General features: G+C 37.6%; 2 protein-coding genes and 1 long non-coding RNA gene across 9 annotated transcripts in view; 1 reads left to right on the top strand and 2 right to left on the bottom strand.

The window, feature by feature from the left end:
• Positions 1-13,489, bottom strand: part of LOC127972372 (32 kDa beta-galactoside-binding lectin-like) — a 39,406-nt gene that overhangs the window by 884 nt on the left and 25,033 nt on the right. For 2 of the 6 annotated variants that reach the window (XM_052575829.1, XM_052575830.1), the window contains exons 2-7: positions 1,994-2,775; positions 1,682-1,779; positions 1,386-1,593; positions 630-740; positions 413-501; positions 121-277 (exon numbers count right to left, since the gene is read on the bottom strand). In XM_052575829.1, coding sequence (XP_052431789.1) covers positions 121-277; positions 413-501; positions 630-740; positions 1,386-1,593; positions 1,682-1,779; positions 1,994-2,023 — 693 coding nt within the window. In that variant the 5' untranslated portion in view covers positions 2,024-2,775. The remainder of the gene's footprint in view (positions 1-120; positions 278-412; positions 502-629; positions 741-1,385; positions 1,594-1,681; positions 1,780-1,993; positions 2,776-13,489) is intronic. The other 4 variants (XM_052575833.1, XM_052575832.1, XM_052575831.1 and 1 more) reach the window with 4 other exon arrangements.
• The window catches only part of LOC127972371 (32 kDa beta-galactoside-binding lectin), a 39,264-nt gene that overhangs the window by 884 nt on the left and 24,891 nt on the right, over positions 1-13,489 (bottom strand). The gene's annotated exons all lie outside the window — the stretch shown is intronic.
• Positions 2,363-13,489, top strand: part of LOC127972374 (uncharacterized) — a 36,786-nt gene continuing 25,659 nt past the window's right edge. For both annotated transcript variants that reach the window (XR_008157079.1, XR_008157078.1), the window contains exon 1: positions 2,363-2,498. This is a non-coding gene — a long non-coding RNA (uncharacterized LOC127972374). The remainder of the gene's footprint in view (positions 2,499-13,489) is intronic.

Below are 13,489 nucleotides of genomic sequence, written 5' to 3'. Positions count from 1 at the left end.
CACAACCCATTAGCAAATCTATTTTTTGCTAAAATTATGTTATAATCTATTACAGCTATTCCTGTATTACTCTGTCCATTTAAACAGTAAAAGCATCTACATGTCAGTGTGCCAGCCTACCTCAAAGAACTCTCCATTTGCAAAAGGGATGTCTCCGCTCCTTTCTTCTCGCCCCCACTGCCCGTCCGTCCAGGTATTGCGAACAACTGCATTCTCCTCAAAACGGCACAGGTAGTGAAATGCAATCCCATACCTGTGGCGCAGATTAATCTCAATCCTAATGAAGAATGGAACAGAAGAGTGGATAGGTTATCATAAACATAAACGGTTTTTGATATTATCTGTACATTTACAAAAAAAGAAAGTGTGAAAATGCTAGTGATGTATGTCAGGAAGAAAGAATTTTTCAGACCTTTTACAGTCAGAGTTAACAGTTCCATGAATAACAATGACTGTGTCAGGCTTTAATCCATTGATCAGTTCTTTTTTGTACGATGCCACCTGATTGCAGGAAAAAGTATGAAAGCATAAAGATAATTTTTATGAAACTGTAAAAAATAGGAAAGTATATAAAATTTGAATAACGCTGAATTTTATGCGTAATAGGGGTAGCATATTTTTATTCTAACCACAAGATGGCCAAAGAAATCCAGCTCCATTCCCTCCATTGAGATGATGTTCATTTGAGCGAATGGCATACGATGATTATAGACCATTAATTCTTCCCCGTTGGCACTTATCTGTGGAGAGCCATTGTATAATGAGCAAAACAGTGGAAATCAATCATTCTTTTCATTCAGCTAGTACAGAAACAGAACAGTAGTGTACTGAATAAAGATTTATCTCCTGTAATTTGTGGCTAGAAAGTTAACAGTTGTTTTTTGTTTTTTTATGTCTTTCGGTTACATCTATACAAACGGCACAATGTAGAAATAGTTTTGTACAGTAATGTGAAGATGTACATAACATACTGCAGTGGATACTGAATATACTAATTGTATAATGCTAATTGTTGCTAGTGTTTAAGTGCATTAGTGTATGATTGAAAAATGTGTTTGGTGAGTGACAGCTTTTGCCATTTTAATAGAAGAATGAGTTGATTTAAAGCACGTGTGAAGTGTTTTGTCATTTTGTATGCATTTTGTATGCATTTTGTATTTCCTGCTTTGCTAAAATGGAATTTGGTAAATGGAATTAAAGTGACCAAATTGAGAAAGGTGTCCTAGCAATTGTGAAGAATAAAATAAAACAGCAAGTTGGTAAAAGACGTACCATAGTAATGAAAGAGGAGTCACTATCTTACCTGCCAGTCATGTTTGGAGCTTGACTGAATGTCATTTTGGGGGATTTTACAGCTAAATAAATGGCTTTTAAATAATAAATACCTCATATGCCTGTGCGGTGACAAGGATCTTGATGGTGAACTGTTGGCCTTGGAGGAGAGGAGACTTAGAAGTGGGTTGATCTGAGTCCCAGCTACCGTTTTGGAAGGTCTTGTACAGTATGTGTGGGTGATCATCCTCGAAGTGTGGGCTAATGCACAGAGCAGTTTTAGCAGAGGAATGAGTACCATCCTTGAGGCTGATATATGATCTGGAGAACACAATGAAAACTGTATACTAAACAAGCAATGTCCATGGTAATATTCCGTCCTTTGAGATGAACATGAAAAAATACTCACTTGTGAGCATTTGACAAAATCCGTCCAATTATGACAATAGTCTTCCCTTCCTTCAAGCCCCCTGTGATTGGTATCCCTTGAGTAATTGCGGACTGTGTCTGAGATGTGAATACAGTAAGCATATTTATGCAATATTACATTGTAACCATGATAAATATCTGGGAAATAAAATAATAAAAGGACTCAATCTGACAAAACACCCAAAACATTGCTGCATACCTAAATCTCTAAACCCTTCATTACTACTGGTATGTGAACATGCTGACGTGAAGTATTTAGTTTATTTAGTCTTATATTAAAATCGTTACGTACTGGTTTGTGAAAAATCTGAGAATCTGCCATTCTGCCAGTTCCTTCTTTTCCGCAGTCTCAATGCAAATCTTCAGATGGGTATTCAAGACCAAGGTTGGAACACCGAGGATGGTAAACCAAGGTGAATCGTCTTAATATAGCTGTGATTTTAAGACCGCCCATATATTATACAAATGCTATACACAATATTCTAGGTAGATATAGCTACCTGAAAATTACCTAGAAATATTTTCTACCAGTAAAATGCAAACAAGTATAAAGGGGAGATAACTATAGTCCAGAAACAGACATGTAGACTACTGTTGGCGTAACAGTGATAATATAACCAAAGAGATACATGAGAGCCTAAGAGTCACACATATCTAAGATAAACAGTCCTTTTTTAATAGATATACCTATACTGGAAATTACCTAGAAATATCTGCCATAAAATGCAAACCTGTATAAGAGCAGATAAAATAAACCCTCAGGAAAAAATTTGCACAAGCTGTCATCCTTTTAAAAGGTAATAATGTGCCCCTTTTGATATGGAGTAATTGCATAAGGAGAAAAATCCTCTAACGTTCTTCTAACATAAAAAATTAACATTTCTGTAACCATGCTGCAATAAACCACCTCAATAATCTGAATTCATAAGACTGAATTCTCTTCTAATACTTAAGATTATCTATCACTGTACCATAAAAAATTATGGTGTGGCCACTGGTTAAGAAATGTTCATTGGAGCAGCAGCATCACAGAAAAACCTAGAGACAAAAACTGCACCCAGCTGGTGGAATGACCTCTTGAGTCTTTACTCATTTTCAAGAAACATCTAAATTCTAAAGACTCATCTTTTCTGCCAGCATTTAACCAACTAATATGAGAACTTTTCCTTTTTTTCATTTATAAAAAAAAACAAAAAAAAACTGGCTATGCATTCTGTTTCTGTAGATCTGGCTTTTGTTCACACAGCGCTCGTCCCGGGTTGAACCCCGCAATGTTACTAGAACCCCTTTCACACTGCACGTCGGACCCGCAATATTTCCGGAACATTGCCGGGTCGCCTTCTGTGTGAAAGCAACCACGTCCCGGGATTGATTACCGAATTGAACCTGGGTCGGGGACCTAGTAACATTGCGGGGTTCGACCCAGGACGAGCGCTGTTTGAACAAAAGCCAGATCTAATTCCGCATCGAAGTGATGACGCGCGTTATCGCGCAACTCTTTTACCGGCTGTTTTGAAGGAAGATCAACGTTCGCAACGAAAACACATGTGCAAACTGTAATGAAGCAGAGATCAGTTAGTTCCTCACTTTCCGCGCTGACGCCGAGATCGTTTGCTTGCTTCAGTGAAAGTATAATGTGCCTAGCGTTTTCGACTTGTACATTACATGTCACGCGCTAATGTCACGTGTTGTTACGGGATCTTCAAGGGTTGTGTGTGAATGCACGCACATATCCCGGGTCATCACTGGCAGTGAGAAAGTGCAAAATCTAGCGACCAGGGAACAATTGCAGGAACACTTTACCCCTGTATTAGCCGGAATGGCTGTGTGAAAGGGGCTTAGGTCCCCGACGCGGTTTCAATGCGGTAATCAATCCCGGGACGTGGTTGCTTTCACACAGAAGGCCACCCGGCAATGTTCCGGAAATATTTCGGGTCCGACGTGCAGTGTGAAAGGGGCTCTAGATTGTTATCAAAAGAGCCAAAAACAAACAAAAAGAACCCTTCCCTACAGTGTTCTTGAAGTATATTTTCTTGTTTTTGTTTTTTTCACACAATGCTGCAATAAATGCGAGATGCAAGCACAAAGTGCAAACACTTCTTCATATTTAAAAAACTATATCATGTCCCAATGGAGTGGAAAAACACATTCTGTGTGAACCAGATCGAAAGATTTCACCAAGCCTGTTCCTCAAAATAAATAGTTTTCAGTGAAAATCAGTCAAAATCTTTGTCAAAAAATCTAAATGTTTGGTCAAAATCAGTGAGCGGGTCAGAGAAAAATAAAACAATTATAAAAAAAATCAAATATGACCCACACGCTATGAGTTATTTCAGATCAATTTAAGATGCTTTAGCCTATAAGCATTATGAAAGCATTACATTTTGCATATTAGAGAAGAAAGCTCCTCTTAATGCACCTTTGAAGCAATAATTAATGATTTCATGTTGTTTCAAAATAGCAAAATCACAGTGCTTTTCATGTTTACGGTCACCCATTTCTCCGTATTTGAAAGCAATTCTACTTTTCAATAATTAGCACTGCTTTCTCTTAAAAGTGATTTAAAAATGAAACATCACAGATTCCTGTTAAGCCTGCACAAAAGTCAGCTGCAGATCTCCGCAAATCTCCAAAATTTCAATGTCAGTCAGATTTGTGTAGCGATGTTTGTAAGTGTGTGCTTGTTTGCCGTTGACAAACACATTGTAATGATGGGCTTCGCAGGAGATAGTGATAACCACGCTCTCATCGAAACGAGGATTGTTGTGCAGTGCAATCCCACTTCCGTGGTGGAGGTTAAACATTATTCTAGTGGAGGGAACAGAAGAACAGAAGAAAAAGAAACAGATTTACATTTCTGTTTAAATATGTTAAATGAGTTATAATTAAAATAACAGTGTGAGTCTGTCATCTGATGTCTGACCTGTTAGCATTGGGATTGATAACTCCATGGATGACAATGTTTTTGCCATGGTGAAGTCCACCGTTGATGACGGTTTTGTACGGGATAGTCTAAATGCAAGTGAAATTAAAAATAGATTTATAAATGAGTGTATTTTAAGTTATGTAATATTACTATTAAAAAATTAGTTAAAAACTTGTGGAGTGTCACACTGAAAGCACATATTCTCATATTTATCTGAATCTCTTCATGCATGACTTTCAGTTGTGTATGGTCATGTGATTATTTGTGATGGGAGTTGCTCTTACATAGTTAGGTGCAGCTGGGTATGCCGGGAACTGTGGGTAGATAAACAGTGTTTTTATCATTTCCTCATACAAGAAAAACATTTTTTTATCTAAAAACTGTTACTGAAAGATATTGGAGACTGCAAATGTGACGCTTGATTAAATATCAGCACCTTAGTGAGCAATTTCGATACAACAGAATGGTAAAAAATAAATGATTCATTATTAACAGCGTCACAAATAAGAGCACTGTTAAGCACAGATAACACCGAACAAAGGTTTTCGAAATGCTCACACGGCCAACTAACTTAAACAGGAAGTTGTGTGTATTGACACTTGGCAGCGGTGAAGTAGGTGTCATTATTTTCTAGAACCGTAGTTGACACATTAACCCGGTCACATCAAATGAGGAAGAACAAGTACATTGTCTTTCTAATAGTCTCTTTCTCCAACATTTCATTTACATTATGTTTTAGGCCATTTAATGTCTGTAGAATCCTATTAGGGTGTTTTGGGGGTTTTGTAGAGCAACAATTATATCATAATGTTGATCACCATAAAGGTGTCACATGACATATTTCAAGATGTATTAAGCACTTACCCCACATCCTGGAGGTGCAGCATACTGGGGCTGTTGATGAAAGGAACAGCAGCTGTTTATGACAGGAAAACTGCAATAACGTCCTGACTTAAAGCTTCAGTTCGTAACTTTTTGCGCTTTAGCAATAAATAAACAGAAGTGGGTGCTTCTTGCGAAAGAATATTGCACCCAGAGCTACTTTGACATTAACTCTCTGTTAATGTCTATGGCGAATCACGCTGGAGCTGGGCTATTCCGCAGCGGTACCTATCCGAACCAGTCTAAATAGTCCGAATATAAACACTTATTATAGGTGTACCGTAGTGATTCAGTACAAGACAAAAACACTATTTGGAAAACTGATTTCATGCTGTACTTGCTTATTACAGAATGTTTTTTAATTTTGAACAAAAAAGTTAAGGACTGCAGATTTAATGTTCTTGAAACTGATTTTCCTCTCACCTGAAATCCTGCTTGAGGTGCTGTATAAACCTAAAAAGATAAGATGATATACAAAATGCATTCAACTTGCTATTTTAAAGTGCTGTTTATGAGTTTTTATCTCAAAAGTTAGACGTGTATGGCATGCCTTTTTAACTTTTAATCTATAATCTGTACTAGTATCTTTTTTTCATGTTACTAGTACTTATTTTTTAGATACTAGTACATTTTCCATTAAGTACTAGTACTTATTCATTAGGTACTAGTGCTTATTCATTAACTACTAGTGCTTATTCTTTAGGTACTAGTGCTTATTCTTTAGGTACTAGTATCTTTTGTAGAGTTACTAATACTTATTCATTAGATACTAGTATTTAATCATTAAATACTAGTACTAATTCCAATAGTGACTAGTATTTAATCAAACTATTCGTGTTAACAAAAAATAGAACTAGTACTTATTTTTAGTTACAAGTAACTTTTTAGACCTTTTTAAATTTGCATTTCTGCCCAGTATGGTATATTGCATGTTGCATATTAATGAGCCAGCAACATATAGGAGAGAGATTAAACAGGAAACATAAAAAAGGAGATGGATGTACTTTTTTTTTTTAATCAAATAGAAAAAAAAAAACTATTATTTGTACACAAGCACATAGAAAACATATTTTTGTCAGGTTTTTAACTGTAATTTCGTAAATATAGTAGCCTAATGTGTTTGTTGGTCTTTGAGTGACCTCTGCTGGCAGGATGGAGATACGACACCAATTGTATTAGCTGTTATTTTCCTATTTTTCCTCCAGTAAAAACAATAAATATCATACACTAGCTGTATGTTAACTTTATTGTTTTTTTTTTTCGTATACAGTCATGCCCAAAAATATGGACACCCTTGTTAAATATGATCAAAGAAGGCTGTGAAAATTAATCTGCATTGTTAATCCTTTTGATCCTTTATTTTAAAAATTCTAAAAATTCTAGCCTTTCATTGAATAATAAGAATTTAAAATGGGGGGAAATATTATTATAAAATAAATGTTTTTCTCTAATGCACATTGGCCAAAATTAAGGACACCTTTTTATTGAATTATTTTTTAAACCTCCATTTGCCATTTTAACAGCTCTACATTTTCTCCTATAATGCCTGATGAGGTTAGAGAACACCTGACAAGAGATCAGAGACAATTCCTTCATCCAGAATCACTCCAGACCCTTCAGATTCCCATCTCCATGTTGGTGCTTCTCCTCTTCAGTTCACTCCTCTCATTTTCTAATGAGAATGAGAAGTTGTCGTCATAGCACAAAACCCCTCCCTCGATATCACGGTCTCCACCATGTTGGCAGGATACCGGTGGCGAAACAGGATTGTTTACATGTGTTGTTAACTCTGAAGTAGAGGAGGTTCTCGCAATTCTGCACTGTTTTATGCCTGGAAGTTACTGCTGCGTTAAAAACTGCTCCAGTACCTCTCACGATACATATGGAAAACATAGGAAAAATGGAATACAGTTTTTTTTAGGTTACACCAAGCGCAAAACAGCGGTATTTGGAGAAGCTGTGTATAGGCTAAAGCTGTGCATGTTTAGTTATGATTTGATTTTAGCCCAATGACACATACTGTACCAGGTTTTTGTGTTGGGGGCTGCAAAGTGGATAAACCAGTTCTGGGTTAGCTAGGGTAGTTAAATGTGTGATTGTAAGATGTAAATGTCCTGGTTAGATTAAAGCCATGTAACGGAAACAGGTCAATTTAGCTCAAAGGGAATCATTTAATAATTTAAAGGGAATTTGAACAGAATCACTGTTTCACGGCTGATCACTGAGACGCCCTACGATTCACTGAACAAGCCGTTTAACATCAAATCTGCACTGGATATTAATATCCAAAGATTTAGTGAAAACACTATCAATTAGCACAGTAACAAGATCGGCAGTTTAAGACATTAACTTGTAAGCACAAAACACAAGATACTTCTCTTTTCAATATGAATAAGGCTTTATTAGATAAATCTAAGACATATAAGCTAATCTACAAATAAAAGCACGCACTCACACATTCACACAAGTTGCAGGAAGATCGAAAGTTAGGGAAAGATGAGTTTAAGAGAATGGAAATATGGAATCCCAAGTTTACAGCAATACGTTAAATTGCATAGACATGAACAGGGCCGTTTGAAGGAATTTGGGGGCCCCAAGCAAAATGGACATAGAGGCCCCCCGACCCCCCGCACACATGCAAAGCCTACAGCAACCACAGCATAGCCATACAGTTTAAGTTCACCCACACTTTTTTCTAATAATATGACAGCACACACTTATCAGTTTAAACTCTGGGCTGTGCAGGATACAGCTATAATTATAGAGCTTGTGGTACCTTGGCTATATAGAGGAAACATCAGCACTGAGAAGTGATGCATCTGTTGATGTTGAGGACGAAGTTAATGGTGTAGCTGAGAAAATAATTGAAAAAAAAAATCTGAAATTACCTGTGAAGTACGTTTTACCATTTCACTGTTAGCATATTGAAAGAGGTCACTATTAACAGCTCAGGGGTGCAATGCAATTTCCCATTGCCAACCAACTAAGTTGCTAACAGGTTAGCAACTATGGTTTTAGTAAACGCACCCCAGCTCAGTGAGAGAAATTCACTCTACCTTCATCAGTGGAGGTATCCTTAGGAAGAGCCTGAGGGCTGAGAAATTTAAGCAAAGCACCTTGAGGGAGAAAGAAACGATGGTAACACTTTATAATAACAATCATTAATAGATGGTAAATTGATAGTTAATTAATCTTTAGTTAATTGTCATTTAACTGTTAGCAAACCATTTTTTTACTTGTTATAAAGTTTACCGAAAACTTAAAGATATGTTAGCATTTCCATATTTTGATATTAGAAGGGAAGGGATGCAGGAAGCTGCTTACCAATGCTTAAAAACATCCCAAGCTAATGTTTGATGCACAGAATTTATTGTGTGGTTTTCCTAAACTCCGTTTGGTAAATAGATTATCACGGTGGAATAGTATAGCATGCTATTTGATATGCCACTTTCATCAAAACCTATTACAAAGCTACAGCAATGTCATGTCATTAAATGAGATAAACAGTGATTCTGGAACAGATCTGCGTCTTCCTTATCCCACTAAAAAACATATTACAGTAACCATATTCCTTCCTGTTCGGAAAAAAAAGTTGCTCTAACTGTTCGTTACAAGCAGCATTTGCCATCAGGCAGGCAGCTAACATAAACATATTTTTTCTAGCCTACCTGCTGCAAAATTACACCATTTGTACAAGACTGACGAGTAGAGCTATTTTATCCAGTGTAATTTATCACTTACCACTATCTTATTTTTTCTTATCCTCCTCTTCCTTTCTCTTCTTTCTATTCTGGCTTCCTGAAATATAATTCCGCTTCATGACTACCGAGGAGTTTTTGTATTTTACCGGCAGCAGTGATCACGTGGTTGGCTGGCTGCTGTCAGCGACTACTGAGAGGGGCCCCCTTGAGGGGGATCCCGATAACAGTGTCATTACACGTTACTGCATTGACCATGAAAGGGGCGCTCACACAGTGTCGTTGCATTTTATTCTTAACCAGTCAATGTCTTGGGGCCCCAGGCCAGCTCGGGGCCCCAAGCAATTGCTTGGTTTGCCTGCCTTGTCGCGACGGGCCTCGACATGAACAACCATCAATCACGTAATTAGCCCTTGCATTGAGTTCCTCAGTGAGGTTAAAATTATATTAGATACACCAGCAAAAATGTCTGAGGATACATTGCCTTGGTTTCCTGTGAAAAAGGAATCCCGTTGAAAGGGGTATCCCGACGTCGCTGATTGGCTGGAAGTTCAGTAGTCGCTGAAGTGACGTCTTAGGAAGGCCCGTGGTGGGGTGTTGGCTGAAGGTGCAGTTGTGTGGCTGGTTTAAGTTGAACGGTCAGGCGTCGGAGGCTCGACGTTACAAAACTTAACTCAGAAAACGAAACTCTCAAACGGAAAAGAAAAGAAAAGAAATAAAGTTTGAAGAGACTATGGTGGTGTTTCTTCTCATCGTGGCTAAGTAGCAGTAGGCAGGCACACTGGAACCGCGCTCAAAGAACAGTGATGACTAAACAGCATGGCTAGAGGCTACAAGCTAGCAGAAGCATAGCTAGAGACTAGAAACTGGCATGACTGATAGAAAAAGCAAGGCTAGAACTAAAAGCAGACATGGCTAATAGCAGCAGCATAGCTAGAGACTAAAAGCAAAGATTTTATGGTGTCCTAAGTATTTAAACTGGCCTGTTGGCCACACCTCAAATGTTGTCTTGACCAATCAGATATTGTCTTGGCTCGGGGGTATCATAAATCATATGTTTATCTTACCAAGCATGTGGTCCTAATTTTCCTGCTCTGGCAGGGTCTAATTTTGGACATGATTCCTATAACACGAATATGATACATGGGACAAATAAATTATTGTCTATGCTAATTCAAGCAAGCAAATTCGATCACACACATACCAAACATAATTATAAATCGTTAAGCTATGCCATAGTTATTAAAAAAAACATACAAAATAAGTGATTATAACATGATAGTCAAATGTGTTGGTTACACATAAATGAATATGGGGTGAAGCGATGGACTGATTCATTTATAAGTCTTTTTGAGTTAATTCTGGTCCATATATATGTACAAAAAGCAGTTTCTTTGTCATTCTCTGACATAGGGATGTTCTGTGAAGAGGCTCAAATCCCCTTCCCCCCCTTAGGAATTTCAGTCTGGTTCTGCTAGGTGGGGGGAAGTCAATGGAAGTGTTTAACTCGATCTCATGGGTTTACATGTGATGTCCAGCGTTGCATTTCCATTTCGAACAACACATTTGACACCAAATTTCTCTTCTTTGAATTGAAATTGTAAATAATTGTTCTAGTGGTGTTAATGTTGAAAGCTGTTGTGTTACAGTTGTTTTTATTCGCTTTGGTACTATTTTCACAAATAAGGTGTACATTTTCAAAACTCTTAGTACAAAAATCCAAACTGATCACACTTGTAACACAGCTAGTCATTCTTTCAAAACCTGATCTCATGCTTTAATTCAGTTGCACATGTTTTCATTCCATATAATCATTGTTTCAAACACAAGATTATTGTAATATGTAATGAGAACATTTGGTTTAATAACCGAAACACAACAGTATGATCTTCTTTCAGTTTAGTACTTTTAACATTCAGTTCATCCAACAGCAAACAAGATACTGGTTTCAAATCGGCCTTAGAAGTGCTGAAATTAATATGCTACAGTACTATAAAAAACAGATTACACAGTTTTAACATTAGGCAATACACTTTTATATACCAGTATATTTAATACATTACCCAACATTTACATAATCTATATTTTCCAAAATATCCATCCTGTGTGTAATCAAGTGAAGGATCAATGAAGACATCCTCTACAATAATTTGGGCAAATTAGTTTTTATTTTTCAGATATAATTGTAACATAGGTATACTTTCTATAATGAAATTTAACTAAATGATAAGAAAACATAACATTTAGTGCACACATGTCTTGAGCTTGAGCATTTGGCCATAGATTCTCATCCACATCACAGTGAATGTAATCATTGTTCAAGCACCTTGGAAAAAACCTTTTGACTTGGCGAATCCATGCTTGACATTGGTCTACACTGATGTCATCACATGCATCATCCATGGCCTGAAGGAGGGTAGCACGCTCAAGGGGTTGGCGATCATAGACCTTCCACCTCCATGCTGAAAAAAATTCCTCAATAGGGTTGAGGAAGGGAGAATATGGAGGCAGGTAGAGGGTCATGAATCAGGGATGGGCCTGAAACCATGCTTGAACTACCTCTGCGTGGTGGAACCTGACATTGTACCACACAGTTACATAGGTGACCCCTTTATACCTTGACAGGCTGGCTCAATATCATTGAGGAACTCAATAAGATGTGCAGCATTATAGGAGCCAAGTAATGGCCTAGGTCCTACAACACCATCTTCAGCGATAGCTGCACACATGGAGATGTTTCCTCCACGTTGTCCATGTAGGCACTTGGACATAATTTATATGTTCGTACAAACATGCATTTTTATTTCTGTAGTTCACAAAATCCATATACTGTATATTGCTGACAAACCAATTTAAAATCTATAGGTTTACCAAACTGTTCAGTGATTAACCATTAAGATCAGTTGGATTAAATAATAGACAAATGTATTAAACTGAACGAGAAGAGATGCAAATCAAAAGTTGGATAGTAAGAGATTTATGAAAGGTGGTTACTGTGAATGAAACACTTATTTTGTGTAGTGAAAAGGATACTTTGTGGTTTTGTGTATTGTACTAACACAATCGAAAATATGCTGAAATGTTTGAAAAAAGTGCACTTTTGATGATCTGATGTGATATTAGCACTATGAGTTGTGAAAATGTACACCTTGCTTGTGAAAATAGTACCAAAGCGAATAAAAAAAACTGAAACAAGTTGGTTGCTCATCTTGCTTGGGACTTGTGGCACAGAATGTTTTATGACTTCCTGAGGAATTCGGCTCCATGTTTCAAACACAGCCCTGATAGACTCTTTCATTCGTCTGGTTCGAGTCATTTCTGTTACATATCCCCCTTTCGATCGGCTAGGTGTTTAGCTGAAGACATCGTCAATCGCTGGAGAAACAAAGGCAGAAGAAGCAGACAAACACAGCAAACAGCAAGACAACACCTCCATGACAGTTACTGTACTGGTGCAGGCATCAAGTTATTTAGGTACATGTGGTTAAGTTCAATTAGTCAATGTAGTTTAGCACATTGAGGATAGTTTAGATCGTCTTGGAAATTGTTGTTTTATTTTGATTCATCAATCAAATTTGTGGTTAACTTTGTTTGGTTCTTCTAGGTTGTCTTACTTTACACGTTTACCGTTAGTTTCCTAGTAATCTCATTTTCAATTAAATGAATTGACCTATCCTGAATGGAGCTCTCTGGCTTCCATTCAGTTTAGAGTGGCTGGCGGATATTAGGTGTTGCGAGTCAATCCTAATATCAGACCTTCGACCCTTGCAGGGTGTCTAGGCGTTTCACTCAGGAAAGAGGGGAAGGAGAAGGATAGGTAAAAGAAGAACAAAACAAGACAAGGCTGCTGTGGGTTTTCCTAGCATGGGTTACAACTACTATTGAACTAGGATGTCAGGAACAGCTAGTGTGTCGTGGACCTTAACTTAGTGTCAGGTGTTCTACCTATTGTGAGGATGGCTGCACGTTTCTTCATGGTGGGTATGTGTAACTTTGTTACACTACAAGTTGGAAATTCTACCTGTGGGAAGAATATGTTTGTTGAATGTGTTATCAGTAGATGTGTTTACCTCTGGGTGTAGGTAATGTTGTGTGTGTTAATGGTGTAGTGCATGTGTGGTCAGATCTGTTCAAGTCTGTGTTGTCTCCCCCTTTTTCTAGCATGTCACTGAAGACTGGCTCTCTGCATCCTTGGCTTGGATGAGGGCGTGTCCATGGTCTAATGAGGGTCAGTCCAGCAAGGCACGAAGTTCTTTAGCAGACAGTCAGAGGCAGTTTGGCA

Source organism: Carassius gibelio, chromosome B15, assembly GCF_023724105.1.
Source record: "Carassius gibelio isolate Cgi1373 ecotype wild population from Czech Republic chromosome B15, carGib1.2-hapl.c, whole genome shotgun sequence".
Lineage (NCBI taxonomy): Eukaryota > Metazoa > Chordata > Actinopteri > Cypriniformes > Cyprinidae > Carassius > Carassius gibelio.
The sequence above is the reverse complement of the archived record's forward strand: the minus strand, read 5'-3'. Positions and strand labels throughout refer to the sequence as shown.